Genomic DNA, 14,651 nt, shown 5'->3' on the forward strand with positions numbered 1-14,651 from the left:
GATGCTGGTGTTGGACTGGGTTGGACAAGATCAAAAATCAAACGACACCAGGTTATAATCCAGTGGGTTCATTTGAAAACACTAGCTTTCAGGTTGTTGCTCCTTCTTCAGTGTAGTGAGAGAGACATCAAGACAGAAAATTTATAAGTAAAAGATGAAAAGATCATACAACTGATACGAATGTATTGAAAAACCTAAAATGGCTCACTGACTCCCACCTGTTAAGTCTTTAACTAATTAGAAAGGAAATGCAGGTTTCAATTGATTAAAATGCAAATCCAAGAATTTGTTTCAAGTCACTGCTCCAAGATAACTAAAGATTTTAAAAGTGTACAAACAACGGTAAATTCACAGGTCAGACAATGCATTTTAGGTGTGAGGCCTTGTTTAGAACCTGTCTGTGTTTTAACCTGGAGTCAGACTGGTTTCATTTCCAAAGCAGGAATTTATAAAATGCCTAATTGACTGAATGTGTCTCTCAGTTGTGTGCGTTTTGGAAAAAGTAGAATGTATCTGCAAATACGAATCTGCAAATGCAAATTCACACCCCATAGATTTACGTGTGTGTGTGTCTGTGTGTGCATGCACACATGAGTTAGAGAGAGTGAATGTGAGTGTGAGAGAGTATATGTGTGTGAGGGACGGCCTGTGTGAGTGTGTGTTTGTAAATGTGTTTGTGTTGAAGGATACCCGCATAAGATTGGAATATGATGCTCAACTCATCAATCACCTGTTCCGATGGGCCACAGCCAAAAACACATAATAACCTCTTCAAAAGATTGACATCTGATATGATCGATAGGGTATACTTCATCATCCAGTACTTCCCTGGACCGGAGAAACTACGCCATGTTCTTCACAACCTTTAACACATTATCGATGATGATGAGCATCTCGTCAAAATCTTCCCTGCAGCTCCACTTCTCTCCTTCAAACATCCACCAAGCCTTAAACAAGACCATTGTTCTCAGAAAACTATCCAGCCTTCAGGACAACAATGACCACAACATCACACAACCCTGCCACGGCAACCTCTGCAAGACATGTCAGATCATTGACATGGAACACTACCATCACACATGGGGACACGACCCACCACATGCACAGCAATACTCGTGTGGCTCGACCAACATTGTCTATTTCATACGCTGCAGGCAAGGATGCCCTGAGGCATGGTATATTGGTGAGACCATGCAGATGCTACAACAACAGATAAATGGACACCGCGCTACAATCACCAGGCAGGAAAGTTCCCTCCCAGTGGGGGAGCACTTCAGCGGTCAAGGGCATTTGGCCTTGGATCTTCAAGTAAACATCCTCTCAGGTGGCCTTTGGGATTTGCAATAATGCAGAGTCGCCGAGCAGAGGCTGATAGCCATGCTCTGTATCCATGAGGATGGTCTCAACCATGATCTTGGGTGCATTACGTACATAAAATCTTAGTTACAGAAACAGAGAATGAACAAATAATTTAAAATTTGAGCACTGTATCTTCTTAGCATAAAAGGAAAAAAAATAGAGAAATACAGTTAAAATGTTGACTATTCCAGTCCTTTCTTGAGCCGTGGGCCTGTAGATGCTCCAAGCTGGGCTTCCCCATGTGGGATCGTTATCCCCCACACTAGTTATGCTTTCTCCCACGCTGCGCAAAGATCTGGTCATGCTTGCCAGGCTTTACTGCCGCTCACAAGGCTGCATCGTCACCGACTGCGCTAAGTTGTCAGACGATGTTTTCCATTAAGGGGGATTATAGCTTATTAAATGTTAAAGTAAATTAACGGTCCTCATTCATGTTCGGTTGTCTAGTTTACCATCATGCCAACAAGCTCGATGTCGGTCAATCCATTGGCTCCATTCAAAGAAACAGTTGGCGGTAGGGGGTGGGAAAGAAGAGTGGGGGAGTGGTGGTGATTGGAACAAAGGGAGACCATGTTGCGGGAAGGAGAGTTGGATACCTATTCTTCAGGATTGAGGATTGCAGAGGCATATGTAAGGGGAATACAGTAAAGCATGAATGGGAAAGGGGTCATGTGGGAGGGAGGTTCTTTCATGGTCAGGAGAACCCTGGTTTTCAAGGGGAGGGGATAGTGTATGATCACAGTTGGCATGGTCACTACATATGCCATAGACTGGGGTAGAAAGGTGGGCAGATTTAGGCTCATGTACATGGATTGGGTGGGTATTTGGGTAGCCTCTGGGGTTAACAGGAAGGGATATCAGGACATTTGGGGCCTCAATAGAGACAGAAGCTGAAAGCCTGTGTCTGAACAGCACACACTATTACCCCCCATTGTGGTGCAACGGGAAAGTAAACAATGGTGATGAAAATGGTTGTGACTACACCTGGAATGGGCAGGGTAAGCTCCTTGACCTGTGAGCAAATTGGTTGCAGGACTCCCTGATCTGAGGAAAGAGAAACAACATTGCATATTGACTCATGCACTATACAGTTCCTGGACCTGCAGAATCCCTAATCCCTGGCCATCCTAATGCATTGGCTCCATGTTTGACATGTATCTCCCTGCCAGGCATCAACTACAACTTTATTCACACCAACTGCTTTGGGCACATAGATCTGGAAAGAATAAGGATGTTGTATGATGAGGAGCAATGGTGTCAGCAGAATCCTTTGCCCTATGTATGTCTTATTTATCTTATTTCCACATGCTGCATCAGGCTCTCAATATGAGACATCAATCCATGATACATCCTGTGTAGGCATGGAGTTAGGAATCATTCTGGCATTGTTGCATTTGAGAGATCCAAACAAACAGACTGTGCTCCTAAGATGCTGCTTGGCCTGCTGTGTTCATCCAGCTCTACACTTTGTTATCTCACAATTCATGTATAGTCCTTTGGCACGACATTGCCTCACTCGGGTATTGTGCTGCTATTTCCAGAGTCATCACAAAATTTAAAGTTTCCTTTTTAAATACACAGAATTTTCTGATTTTCCTGTATTTCAGACCCAGGTTGACAGAAAGACATGGACCAGGTTTCTGTACATAACAAAAATTACTATTTATTTTAATAAATATACAATAACTACAGGAATACAGTTACAAATCATCAGCATATAACTTTATTGGTTAAATCGCTAACCTCCTAATGAACTGCCCAGATATACATAGGAAAACAATATGGGTATTTAAGGTACAGGAAGAAAGCAGAATCTGCAGAACAAAAACTGCTGAGATGGTTCTTGTACTGATTAGGATGCTGTTTTTTCAGTTTTCCTTCTCTGATGCTTTAATAGCCTTCAGGAGGCATTGGGTGGCTGGTTCACAGTGTTATAAGAACTTCTATTAGACAAGATGAATTTAAAGATATTGGTATTAGTTCAATAAAATGCCAAAGAAATTAATGAAACTGAAAGTTACTAACTCCCAGGGCACGAATATCAACATCACAGGTTAATTGTAGATTAAAATCTATAAAGTGTGAATGTGAGAAAGTCCTGGTGGATTGAAGGGTTAACAATGTAATATCAATATTTAAAAATGGAGGGAGGGTGAAATCCAAGAAGTACTTACCAGTTATCCTTACATTAATATTACGGAAAATGCTAGATTCTGTTCTAAAGGATTGATCTCAGGCCAATTAAAAGTACCAAAGGAATTATGTAAAGCCAACATGGATTTATGAAAGAGAAGTTGTGTTTTGCAAACCTGCTGGAGTTTTTTGAGAATATAACTAGTGGAAAACATTAGGATGAACCAGTGGATGTGCCGTATTTTGATTTTCATGAAGCTTACCTCCTATGTTCACATCCAAAAACAGAAGTTATTGGAAAAGCTCAGCATGTCTGACAGCATCTATAAAGAAAAAATCAGAGTTAACGTTTCAGGTTCAGTGATCCTTCCTTAGAACGGAGGAAGTTCTGAGGGAGGGTCACGGGGCCTGAAATGTTTACTCTGATTTTTCCTTCACAGATGCTACCAGACCTACTGAGTTTCTCCAACAACTTCTGTTTGTGTACCTGATTTACAGCATCTGGATGTCTTTCAGTTTTCATTATTAAATGGTGAATGATTGGGAAACATTGTCCAAAAACACCTGAGTATTCTTGCGTTTAGTCTTTGAAGCCAAGCATGCAGGGGCAGCAAGCAACTGGGAAGACAAGTGATACATTGGCCTACATTGTCAAAAGGTTTGAGTACAGAAGTAATTCTAGCTACAGTCGTACTGGGCCTTGGTGAAACCACACCTCGAGTATTGTGTGTAGTTCTGCTTTTCTTACTTAAAAAAAAGATAGATTTGCCATAGAGGGAGTGCAGCAAATTTTTATCAGACTGATTCCTACAATGGCAGGTATGAGGATATATTTTCTAATAAGGCTGTTCAGAGATGCTATGACAGGCTTGTGGAGCAGACAGAACTTGAATTCAGGCTGCCTGGCCCAAAGGTAGGGGCTAGTTTCAATGTATGTGGAGATCTTGGGCCGATTGAGCCTGTACTCAATGGAGTCTAAAAGAATGAGTGAATTGCAATGAAACAAAAGAATTGCCAGGCTGGTTAGACTAGACGCAAAGTGTTTCCCCATTGTGTTTTCTCTGTTTGGAGTCAGGGGTTGTGGGGTGGGAATGTCGGGAGGGTGGGAGTAGTCACAGTCTCAGGATACACAGTAGTCCACTTCAGACTGAGATGGAAAGAATTTTCTTCACTCAGAGGCCGTGGAATTCTCTTCAATAGAAAGCTGTGGAAGCCAGGTCCCGGCATATTTTTAAGAAATAAATAGATTTCTAGAGACCAAAAGTGTCATGGAGTCTGGTGGAAGAAGAGCGGGAGTAGGGTATTGAAATAGAGGATAATCAATGATCACATTGAATAGCAGAATGATCTCTCTGGGCTGAATAGCCTGTTCCTGTTCCTATTCTCTAGGTTTCTATGATTATATGCTCAGAACTGAATTAGTTAACGTTGGAGAGTAGTAAGTGACTTAAAGTGTTACAGTTGTATAGAATGGGAACGGACCCTTTGGTCCAACTCATCCATGCCAACTAGGTATCCTAAATTAATCTACTCCTGTTTGTTAGCATTTGGGCCATATCCCTCTAAACCCTTCCTATTCAAACACCCATTCAGATGCCATTTAAATGTTGTAATCGTACCAGCCTCCACCATCTCCTCTGGCAGCTCATTCCATACATGCATCACCTTCTGCCTGAAAAAGTTGCCCCTCAGGTCCCTTTAAAATCTTTCCCCTCACACCTTAAACCTATGCCTTCTAGTTTTGGACTCCCTACCCTGGGAAAAAGACCTCGACTATTCACCCTATCTATGCCCCTCATGATTTTATGATCCTCTATAAAGTCACCCCTCAGCCTTTGACACCCCAGGGAAAACTTCCCCATCCTACTTAGATTCTCCCTCCAGTTCAAACACTTCGACCCTGACAACTTCTTTGTAAATCTTTTCTGAACCCTTTCAAGTTTAACAACTTCCCACCTATAGCAGGGAGACCAGAACTGAACATCATATTTTAAAAATGGGCTAACCAGTATCCTGTACAGCCTCAAAATGACCTCCCAACTCGTGTACTCATTGCACTGATCAATAAAGTCAAGAATACTAAATGCTTTCTTCACTACTCTGTCTACCTGTAACTCCACATGAAAGGAACTATTAACTTACCACCCCCCCCCCCCACCCCCCACCAACCAAGGTCTCTTTGTTTGGCAACACTGCCCAGGACCTTACCATTAAATGTACAAGTCCTGCCATTACTTGTCCTACCAAAACTCAGCACCTCACATTGACCTAAATTAAACTTCATCTGCCACTTCTGGGCCTATTTGCCCATCTGACCAAGGTCCCATTGTACCCTGAAGTAACCTTCTTCACCGTCAGTCACACTACCAATTTTGGTGTCATCTGCAAACTTACTGACCATACCTCGTATATTCACATCCAAATAATTTATATAAGTGACAAAAAGCAGTGGTCCTAGCATCGATCCTTGCAGCATATTGTTAGCTGCAGGGATCCAGTCTGAAAAGCAACTTAAATAGACTGCATGATAACAAAGTGTGGAGCTGGATGAACACAGCAGGCCCAGCAGCATCTCAGGAGCACAAAAGCTGACGTTTCGGATCTAGACCCTTCATCATTAAATAGACTGCACCTAAGCTTTAAATTACAGGAAAACACAGCAACATCAAATTACAGATTTAGATTACTCTAATATACAAACTCCTAGGAATATATAAAATATAGTTGTAAGTCCTAATTATGTCTCAGAAAATCTGTACTGGACACTTTTTACAAAGACTTTACATGAAAGTTCACTATATAATTTATCTTGTAATACTCTGTACCTTATCACCAATTGTTTCAGGAGAACTGAAAAGCCGGCCCTGAGTCCACAATTAATACTTAATCCCATTAAAAAAAATAACAAAGTCATGAATGTCGCCCATTTCGCTGCATGAATATATCACAGAATATGGATGTGCTTCTACGAAACTGTCTAAGGAGATGACACTGCAAAAATGTCCAAATGTAACATAAAAAGCTATGAAGCAACCGGTGTTACGATCTAATTAGCAGATACTGTGCCAATTACTTTGAAACCGGCGAGCAGAACAAACGAAAAATATTGATGCAGTTTAAGGCGCTCAAATATTTTCTCAGATATTATCTAAATTATGTATATTTATTTAACGAGCTCGGGAAGACATAAATTGTTTCCAACAGACTTTTAACTGATCTAAGTTTAAACTGCTGAAGTATTGAAAGTTTCAAAGAAGAGAAAAAAGAAATAATTTGCAATTTGCTGTAGTGAGGCCCTGAGAAGTAAATGAGTAGGAGCTGTAGACGTGGTTTTCTGTTGTTTTATGAATTCAAGATTTGAGTTAATTTGCAGAAATTCTCTGCAGTGCCTCAACTAAGACTCTTCCACTATTACAGATGAAATGGTGAGAAAACGGAAGACAAAAATGGAAAGCCGTTCTTGTTATTTCTTTTAAAGTGTTTCTCAATTCAAAATGAAACTTCATTAGAGCGACCTTACGGACTGATTTCGGTCACAGATTTACTGATGTAAAACACATCCAAGACAAAAAAAATTGTGGCCACCTAAACGCTCATCGTAAAATGCTTAATTTTAAATTTAAAAGATTAATCATCGTGCATCATAAACGCTGAACTTGCGAATTTGATGAACAGTAAGGTTGGAGTGGAAAACAAGGTGCAGGCACCGCTGGGATTCGAACCCAGGATCTCCTGTTTACTAGACAGGCGCTTTAACCAACTAAGCCACGGCGCCACGATAGCCTTTTGACTCCGAGGCTACAAGACACTGGCAGTTCCGTGTAACTACTTGAAATAGAGTAATAGATTAATGATGTGTTTTCATTCCAAGCATTTACTATACTAGTGTTAAGTTTATCGGCCTTTTGCACAGTTTCCATGTGGAAAAGGTGAGTATAATACTGTCTTTCATGTCATAATGTTTCCGAGCGCCCCCCCAGGCTCTCTGACGTGAAAAGAGCAGATTCCAAAGGAGCACGCGCAGATCCGGGCCCGGTACCCATGGAATCCGGTGTAGCAATTGTGCTGTAGTCAGGTGACCAGTCCCTGTCGGGAACTTGCCTGCGATGTCCTTTCATTCACAGAACCTGTCTCACGCACCTTTTCCTGTCGAGCAACGTCCTAGTTGACTTGGTCTCGTTGCGCAGTGTTGGGACTTCCTGATGCCTTGAATCAACATCCCCGAGATTCCTTGCACCTGTTTAAGGAAAAGAAAACACAATATAAAAAATAAAGACATTTTTAAACAAGATGTTGGAAACGCTCAGCTGGTCAGGTATGTGTATGAATTTGGCTTTCTTGCAATCACCATTTTTGATTAGAATCCAAAACATTAGCTTGCCTTTACTGGAGTCCACTGTCATGTCTTCTATTTCTAACGTCGAATAATTGCCGTTGACCTTCATTCATATGTGACGATATTGTGTCTTTAATTCCCAATAATACAGCAAATTGTAAAGAAATAACAGAGATATTGTTTAAAAATAAATGCATCTTTCTTAATATGTAGTTTAAAGAGAAAATTAGCGGTTAATGAGATCACCAACATTAAATACGCATTTGACTTTGCCCAGTTCTAGGAAGGACTCTTCTAAAAACTTAAGGCATTTTTGAATCTCTTCACCTCAATCTCATGATGTCAGCCTATCAGTGTGCTTTATACATCCTAAGGATGGTTTGCTGATAAGCTTCCAAATCAAACATCATTTAGAGTTCTTACGAACTTTTTAGTATCAGTTACAAAACCCCATATCCGTCAGATTTTGCATCAACCTGTAATAATTTGCTCTTCACGTATTCTCTGGGTATTGTGTTTTATTTCCTGTTTAAATGTTTTTAACATGACTTTTGTGTTGCACCATTAGAATTTCTGTTATCTGGCCCTTTCCTCATGTTCTCTACCTGATTGCTTTTTACAATATTTTTATGAAGTGCTTGCTTAGTATCTGGAATATGCTACCTGAGTATAATGTCAAGGCAGATTCAATTGTGACTTTAAATTGGAGAGTAAAATGAGTTGCAAGAGTTAAATATTTGTAAGACTTTTGGGGAAAAGACAGGGACTTGGTCTGGCTGAGTTGCTGTTCCAGGAGTTCCCATTGCAGAATTTTATGCCAAACATCTTCAGCAGAAATATCAATGACATTTCCTCCATCATAGGGTCAGCAAGGGAGATGTTTGTTGATGGTTCCACAACATTGCTTCAATTATTGTTTCACAGATAATGAAGTGAGACGTGGATATCACTTACCACACAATTGCCAAACAGTCATTTCTGGTAAGTTAGAATGTAACCATCTCCCCTTGACATTCATTGCCACCCCCATCAATAATACTGCACCATCCATGCCTTGGGAGTTACCATTAACCAGAGACTGAATTGGACCAATCATGTAAATACTTTAGCTATAAAACAGGTGAGAAGATGGGAATTCAGCAGTGAATAATTAACATCCTGATTCTTCAAAGTCAATCCAACATATACAAGAGATAAATGATAAGTGTAATAAAATACACCTGGTTGAGTGCAGTTGCCACAACACTGAAAAACCTGTACACCACTTGGATCAAATTTGTCCATGTGATTAGTCTATATCGACAGCCTAAAATATTCCCTTCAACACTGGTACACAGCAACAGCAGTGTCTATCATCTACAAGACACATACAAAAACAGTGCCTTCCAAACCCATGGCCTCTCCATCCCAAAGGAATAAAACAATAGATGCATGGGTCAAAATCCTGCATTGTATATACCTAAAAAAAGAGAGTGAATTAGAATTGGAGAATAAATGCTGACATTGCCAGTGTCCACATTACATGACAAAATTTCTAAATGCTTTGAGAATTATGTTTTGTTTTCAGTTACTTCTGTTTTTCACTTCATTTGGTTGTCCTAATATCATTTTGTCCAGCTGTTTGGCAGTGATTTTCAAACTTTTTTGAGTGGTGGATTGCTGTCGAGCTCTGATACACATCATGACACCTGGGTCCAATTCCCCCTATCTCTCTCTCTCCTTTCTATATTCTAACAGCATGCGTCACCATGTGAAGAAAAGGTGTTCTTTCATTCCAGAACATGTTTTATATGTATGGTAAGACCAATGTGTCAGATGTGAAAACACATAAAAACACATGGTATGTTGAAACTGGACATAAAGATATAGGTTATGCCTTGCTATCCCTGGAACCATAGTTGTCCAGTAATCCAGCAACAAATGAAGAAGGGTAATGAACAGATAGAAATACTGTAATCTCTAGCAGTATACAGGGGCTCCCTGGCAGCTTGCGAATGATATCATCCAAATCAGGCTACTTCTCACAGGTTGTTTAATTAAAGAAGGAAGCCTCCACAGTTTCTGATGTGATCTTGGGATCTTCTGGACTAATAATTGCTTAGTAGTATATCATTTAAACATTAACAATTGACATGAAATCAAAACTTTGCATCTTGCACTCATCAGGACTAAAATGCAATGAAATTCCATTTGGAATGTGTATAACAATTTATATAGCATGAGAAGAGGATGCTGACTAGCTGTTAGCATGGGAAAGCTGCATGAAACGTTCACTGTCACGGTTAGTTAATTGGTTAAATTCAACCTAGGTAAGTCAATTCAGATTGGTCAGATTGTAGCCTTAGGGGCACAGGAGGGATCGACTATCACCAAAGCTAACTGTCCCCATTCAAAATTGTGCAATATATGGAACATGTTCATGTGTAGACAAAGAACAATACCCTGTGTATGGAAAAACATATCTTCTGATTCGTGCAAATGAATCACAGAATCTGACTGAAACTTGTTTCCGAGTTAAGATTAATTTTTAGCAGGTGTTAGGACTTTTTATTCATATTGTTATGCATTACATCCAATAGCAGAATCACACCTAATGTTGGACACCATGTTCAGAGTTTTGCAAGCATGGACTGGTTGACCACAGTTGACAGTGCAGCCCACTGCACTGCAAAAGGCCAAGGCACATACAGTTTGATATAATCCACTAGTTTTTGCAAAGGCCTACATGCCTGGCAATGCACTGTCATAAACTCATTCCATATTAATCATTTAGGTGGAACGCAGAATGTCTTTTTGGTTTCCTGTAGGCAGAGAGTACCATTCGTCTGTTTACGGCAAAGTAGCAGCGTAAGACACATATCTTCACCTCCTTTGGATTACTGGTGCATGGTTCTACTTATGGTTATCATGTTATGCGATCATGTAGGTATCCAGAGGCTCCACTGAAGCTTCTGAAATGGGTGAGAGAGTTATAAATCAGCCTTTTCAGAGTTATTATTACACACCCCTGGAGCAGGTGAACTTGAACCCAGATCTCCTGGTTTAGAGGTAGGGATGCTACGATTGTACCACAAGTGCTCCTGTTATGGGTGAGAATTGCAGCAGGTTGATTAGCTTCTGTGCTGCTAATTATTACTTAAATTTACTGACAGATGCCTTCTAAATTGGCTGGGTTGTTATTTTATTATTTGTGGTGCACTTGTTTTCAGGGTTCTCTTGTGGCACGCTGATAGTGTCCCTACCTTTAGATTGGGACGCTTGCTTGAAGTCGAACTTACTCCAGAATTTTTGTTTTCAAACTATCGCTGAACAGGTTAGTTAAGAAGTATCAGCCATTGTTTTGAGAGCATGTCTGAAGCCATTCTGGTCATAAACCTTTATGACCCCAATAAAGCCTATGTACTGATATAAAGAGAAATTTTTACAAGCAAACTGATGCAATGGAACGAACGTGAAACTACCAAAGAAAAAATAGGCTTTACCCATACAGCTGCCATGTTACAGATTAAGCGAACAAGGACAGGACTTAGGCAGTTAACTGTGGGACCCAGAGTGACCTGGGGGGTTCAAGTGCATAACTCTTGGAAGGATGCCTTACATGTAGACAGGGTGGCTAAGCAGGTGTTTAGCATGCTTGCCTTCATTGCTCAGGCCACCGAGTATAGGCGTTTGGACGTCATGTTATGGTTGTACAGCAAGTTGGTGAGTCCACTTCCAGTTACTGTGTGCATTTCTAGTCATTGTGCTAATGAAAGGTTATTAGTAAAATGGAGAGGATTCAGAAAAGTTTTACCGGGGACTGGAGGGTTTGAGTTATAAAGAGAAGCTGAATTGTTTTGGGACTTTTTTCACCTGAGCAGAGGAGGTTGAAGGGTGACCTTATCAAGTTTTAAAATTGTGCGGGAAATAGATAAGGTGAATAGCAAAAGTCTGTTCCCTAAAATAGGGGAGTTCATAACTAGGAACTTCTAGAGGAAGTGATAGATGCAGGTACAGTTACAACATTTTAAAGGCATTTGGACAGATACATGAAGAGGAAAGATTTAGAGGGTTATAGGTGAAATGGAGGTAAATGGGACTAGGTTGGGAAACCTGGATAAGTTGGATTGAAGGGTATATTTCCGTGCTGTATGACTCTGTGACTCTTAAGGTCCTTTTTGAGTTTTTGTAAATGTGACAATGTAGCTAATACATGTAAATCTGATAGGCTAAGAAGCAGAACCTTTTCCTGATATGTGGCATACAAGTTTATTGATAGTATGATCCCACGAGAATAGTTTTCAGTGCAGATCACATGAGTGGACTAATTTTTTTTTAAATGTTGGGCCCTTTAAAATTATGTCACTATATAATAGAATAAAAAGTGATAGAGGCTATTGGAAAATTGTTAAATGGAATGGAAGTTATAGAAGGGTCACCAAAAATTGGGTGGATACAACTGTTGAGAGATTTGAGCAGACTGCGACCCATTTTGCTGGAGAAAGCTCTTTTTAAACTGGGAAGGTAATCCGTAGATGTGATTTCCAGTTGTGGTTAAATCCAGAATAATGGACTGTGAACATAAGATAACAAGAAACAAAGCAAATAAAGAAATCAGAATGAATTCACTTACACAATGAAGTGAGAAAGTAAAACTTGCTACCATGTAGAATGGTTTGAAGCAGGTAAAAATGCACTTAAAAAGGAGGCTTAATGACTGTAGATAGGACAGGGGAATGAGGATAGCATGGAACAGATAACCATATTGGGAGGAGAAACTTTTTGATATTAGCATTGGCAGTTTAGGCCAGTGCTTACGTTTTGTGCTGGAGATTCTATATAAGTGGCTGTTGACAGTACAAAAGTAATGAATTGCAAGAAGGACTTACCAGAAATCTGCTAAATAATAGAATTTCACTCAATTTCACTTGTGACATTCCAAATTAAAACCAAATGCATGAACGTTAAATATCTTCCTTTGTTTTGCCCTGTACCATCTGTATCTTGTACCCTATGGCCAAACTAATGTATTGGTGAGAACATTATCAGATACGTTTCAAAGCCGATCAGGTTTGCAAAGTAACTTGAGTGAATATTACTGCTAATGACCAGCAGATATTGGCTGCCTGAATTACCTTTTGTGTACTCCAATGACTTTTGTTCACCATTACATGGTAAAAACAAAATTATGAGCATAAGTTACACATCAGAATAGTTCCAGCAATGTGTATTATTAACTTTGTTTACCCAGCAGCTAGCTATTATCACCAGCCATGCAAAGGGAAATAAAATTAATCAAATTTCACTTTTCTCTACTTCAGGACATCCCAAATGCTTTACAATAATGGACAACAGTTGTGTATGGCAACAAATTAGCAGAGTCCTCCATGAGATAATGACCAAATAAATGATTTTGAGTGATGATAGTTGAGGGTCAAATCTTGGCTGAGACACAAAGCTAGCACTCCCAATTTTATTTGAAAGCTTATCTTTTTATATTTAAGCTCAGGACAGAGCAGATAGAGACTCTCGCCTGAAAGTTGACATCCCTGACAGCACCACCACTTTTTAGTATGCCATTATTTCAGATATTCAGGGGGATTTATTTATCCAAAGATAAATTTGGACTTGAAAAGTTAACATTGTTTCTCTCTCTAGAGATGTTACCAGATCTGTTGTGCTTCTATGGCACTTTGCTTTTGTTTCAGATTGGCAGCGTTTTGCTTTTTTTCCTATTAATTCATGGGATGTAGTCATTGCTGGTTGGGCTAGCATTTATTGCTTGTCCCTAGTTGCCATTGGGAAGATGGTGGTGAGCTGCATTCTTGACCTGCTGCAGTCCACATTTTCTACACAGACAGACAACATTATAGGAAAGGAGTCCAAGATTTCGAGTGAGCCACGGTGAAGGAACAGCAATATACTTCCAAGTCAAGATGATGAGTGGCTCTGAGGAAGGGTCACTGGACTCGAAACTGATTTCTTTATCTTCTGAGCTTCCGGCAACTTGTGTTTTTGTTCCTGATTTACAGCATCTGCAGTTCTTTTGGTTTTGATGATGAGTGGCTTGGTGGGGAACTTGTGAATAGTGATGGAAGTAGTTGTGGGTTTGGAAGGTATTGTGTGAGAAGTATTGGTGGGTTGTTGCAATGCATCATGTAACTGGGACACACTGGTGACACTGAGCAACTTCAGAATTCACACAGGTTATAGTCCAACAGGTTTATTTGATACCGCAAGCTTTCAAAGTGCTGCTCCTTCGTCAGGTGAAGTGGTAGAAATTGACACCACCTGACAAAGTAGCAACGCTCCAAAAGCTTGTGATTTCCAATAAACGTGTTGGAATATAACCTGTGAAGAGGTGGAAGAACAAGCAGGCCAGGCAACATTGGGGAGCAGGAAAGTTGATGTTTCGGGTCAAGTCCTGGCATGCTGTGTTCATCCAGCTCCAAACTGTTATCTCTGATTCCAGCATTTGCAGTTCTTGCTAGCTCTTGGAATATAACCTGTTGTGGTGACTTGTGACTTTATCCACCCCACCCCACCTCCACATCATGACACTGAACAACCGTTGCAGAAGGAGTGGATGTGGTTTGCCTTGAAGAAGGGTCACTGCACTCGAAATGCAGACTCTGTTTTCTATCTACAGGTGCTGCCAGACCTGCTGAATTTCTCCAGCACTTTGTTTTTGTATCAGATTGCCAGCATTTGCAGATTTCCTTTTTTGAATTGTAATCATTTACTTGAGGGCTTATTTGTCCCGTAGTCTGGGTTGCATACGGAAAGAGTTGGGGAGGGAGCAGAGAGAGTGTGTGTGTATATGTATGAATGAGCACACCTGAGT

At 40.3% G+C, this 14,651-nt stretch overlaps 1 protein-coding gene and 1 non-coding gene across 3 annotated transcripts in view; one reads left to right on the forward strand and one right to left on the reverse strand.

The window, feature by feature from the left end:
* Window positions 1-7,193: 7,193 nt before the first annotated feature.
* On the reverse strand, window positions 7,194-7,267 carry trnat-agu (transfer RNA threonine (anticodon AGU)). The gene has a single exon. It is a non-coding gene; the product is annotated as a tRNA-Thr (tRNA).
* A 305-nt stretch (window positions 7,268-7,572) lies between these two features.
* marchf6 (membrane-associated ring finger (C3HC4) 6) overlaps window positions 7,573-14,651 on the forward strand; it is a 90,226-nt gene continuing 83,147 nt past the window's right edge. For both annotated transcript variants that reach the window (XM_048555359.2, XM_048555376.2), the window contains exon 1: window positions 7,573-7,807. In XM_048555359.2, the coding sequence (XP_048411316.1) occupies window positions 7,783-7,807 (25 nt within the window). In that variant the 5' untranslated portion in view covers window positions 7,573-7,782. The remainder of the gene's footprint in view (window positions 7,808-14,651) is intronic.

Source organism: Stegostoma tigrinum, chromosome 2 (assembly GCF_030684315.1).
Source record: "Stegostoma tigrinum isolate sSteTig4 chromosome 2, sSteTig4.hap1, whole genome shotgun sequence".
NCBI classification, from domain to species: domain Eukaryota; kingdom Metazoa; phylum Chordata; class Chondrichthyes; order Orectolobiformes; family Stegostomatidae; genus Stegostoma; species Stegostoma tigrinum.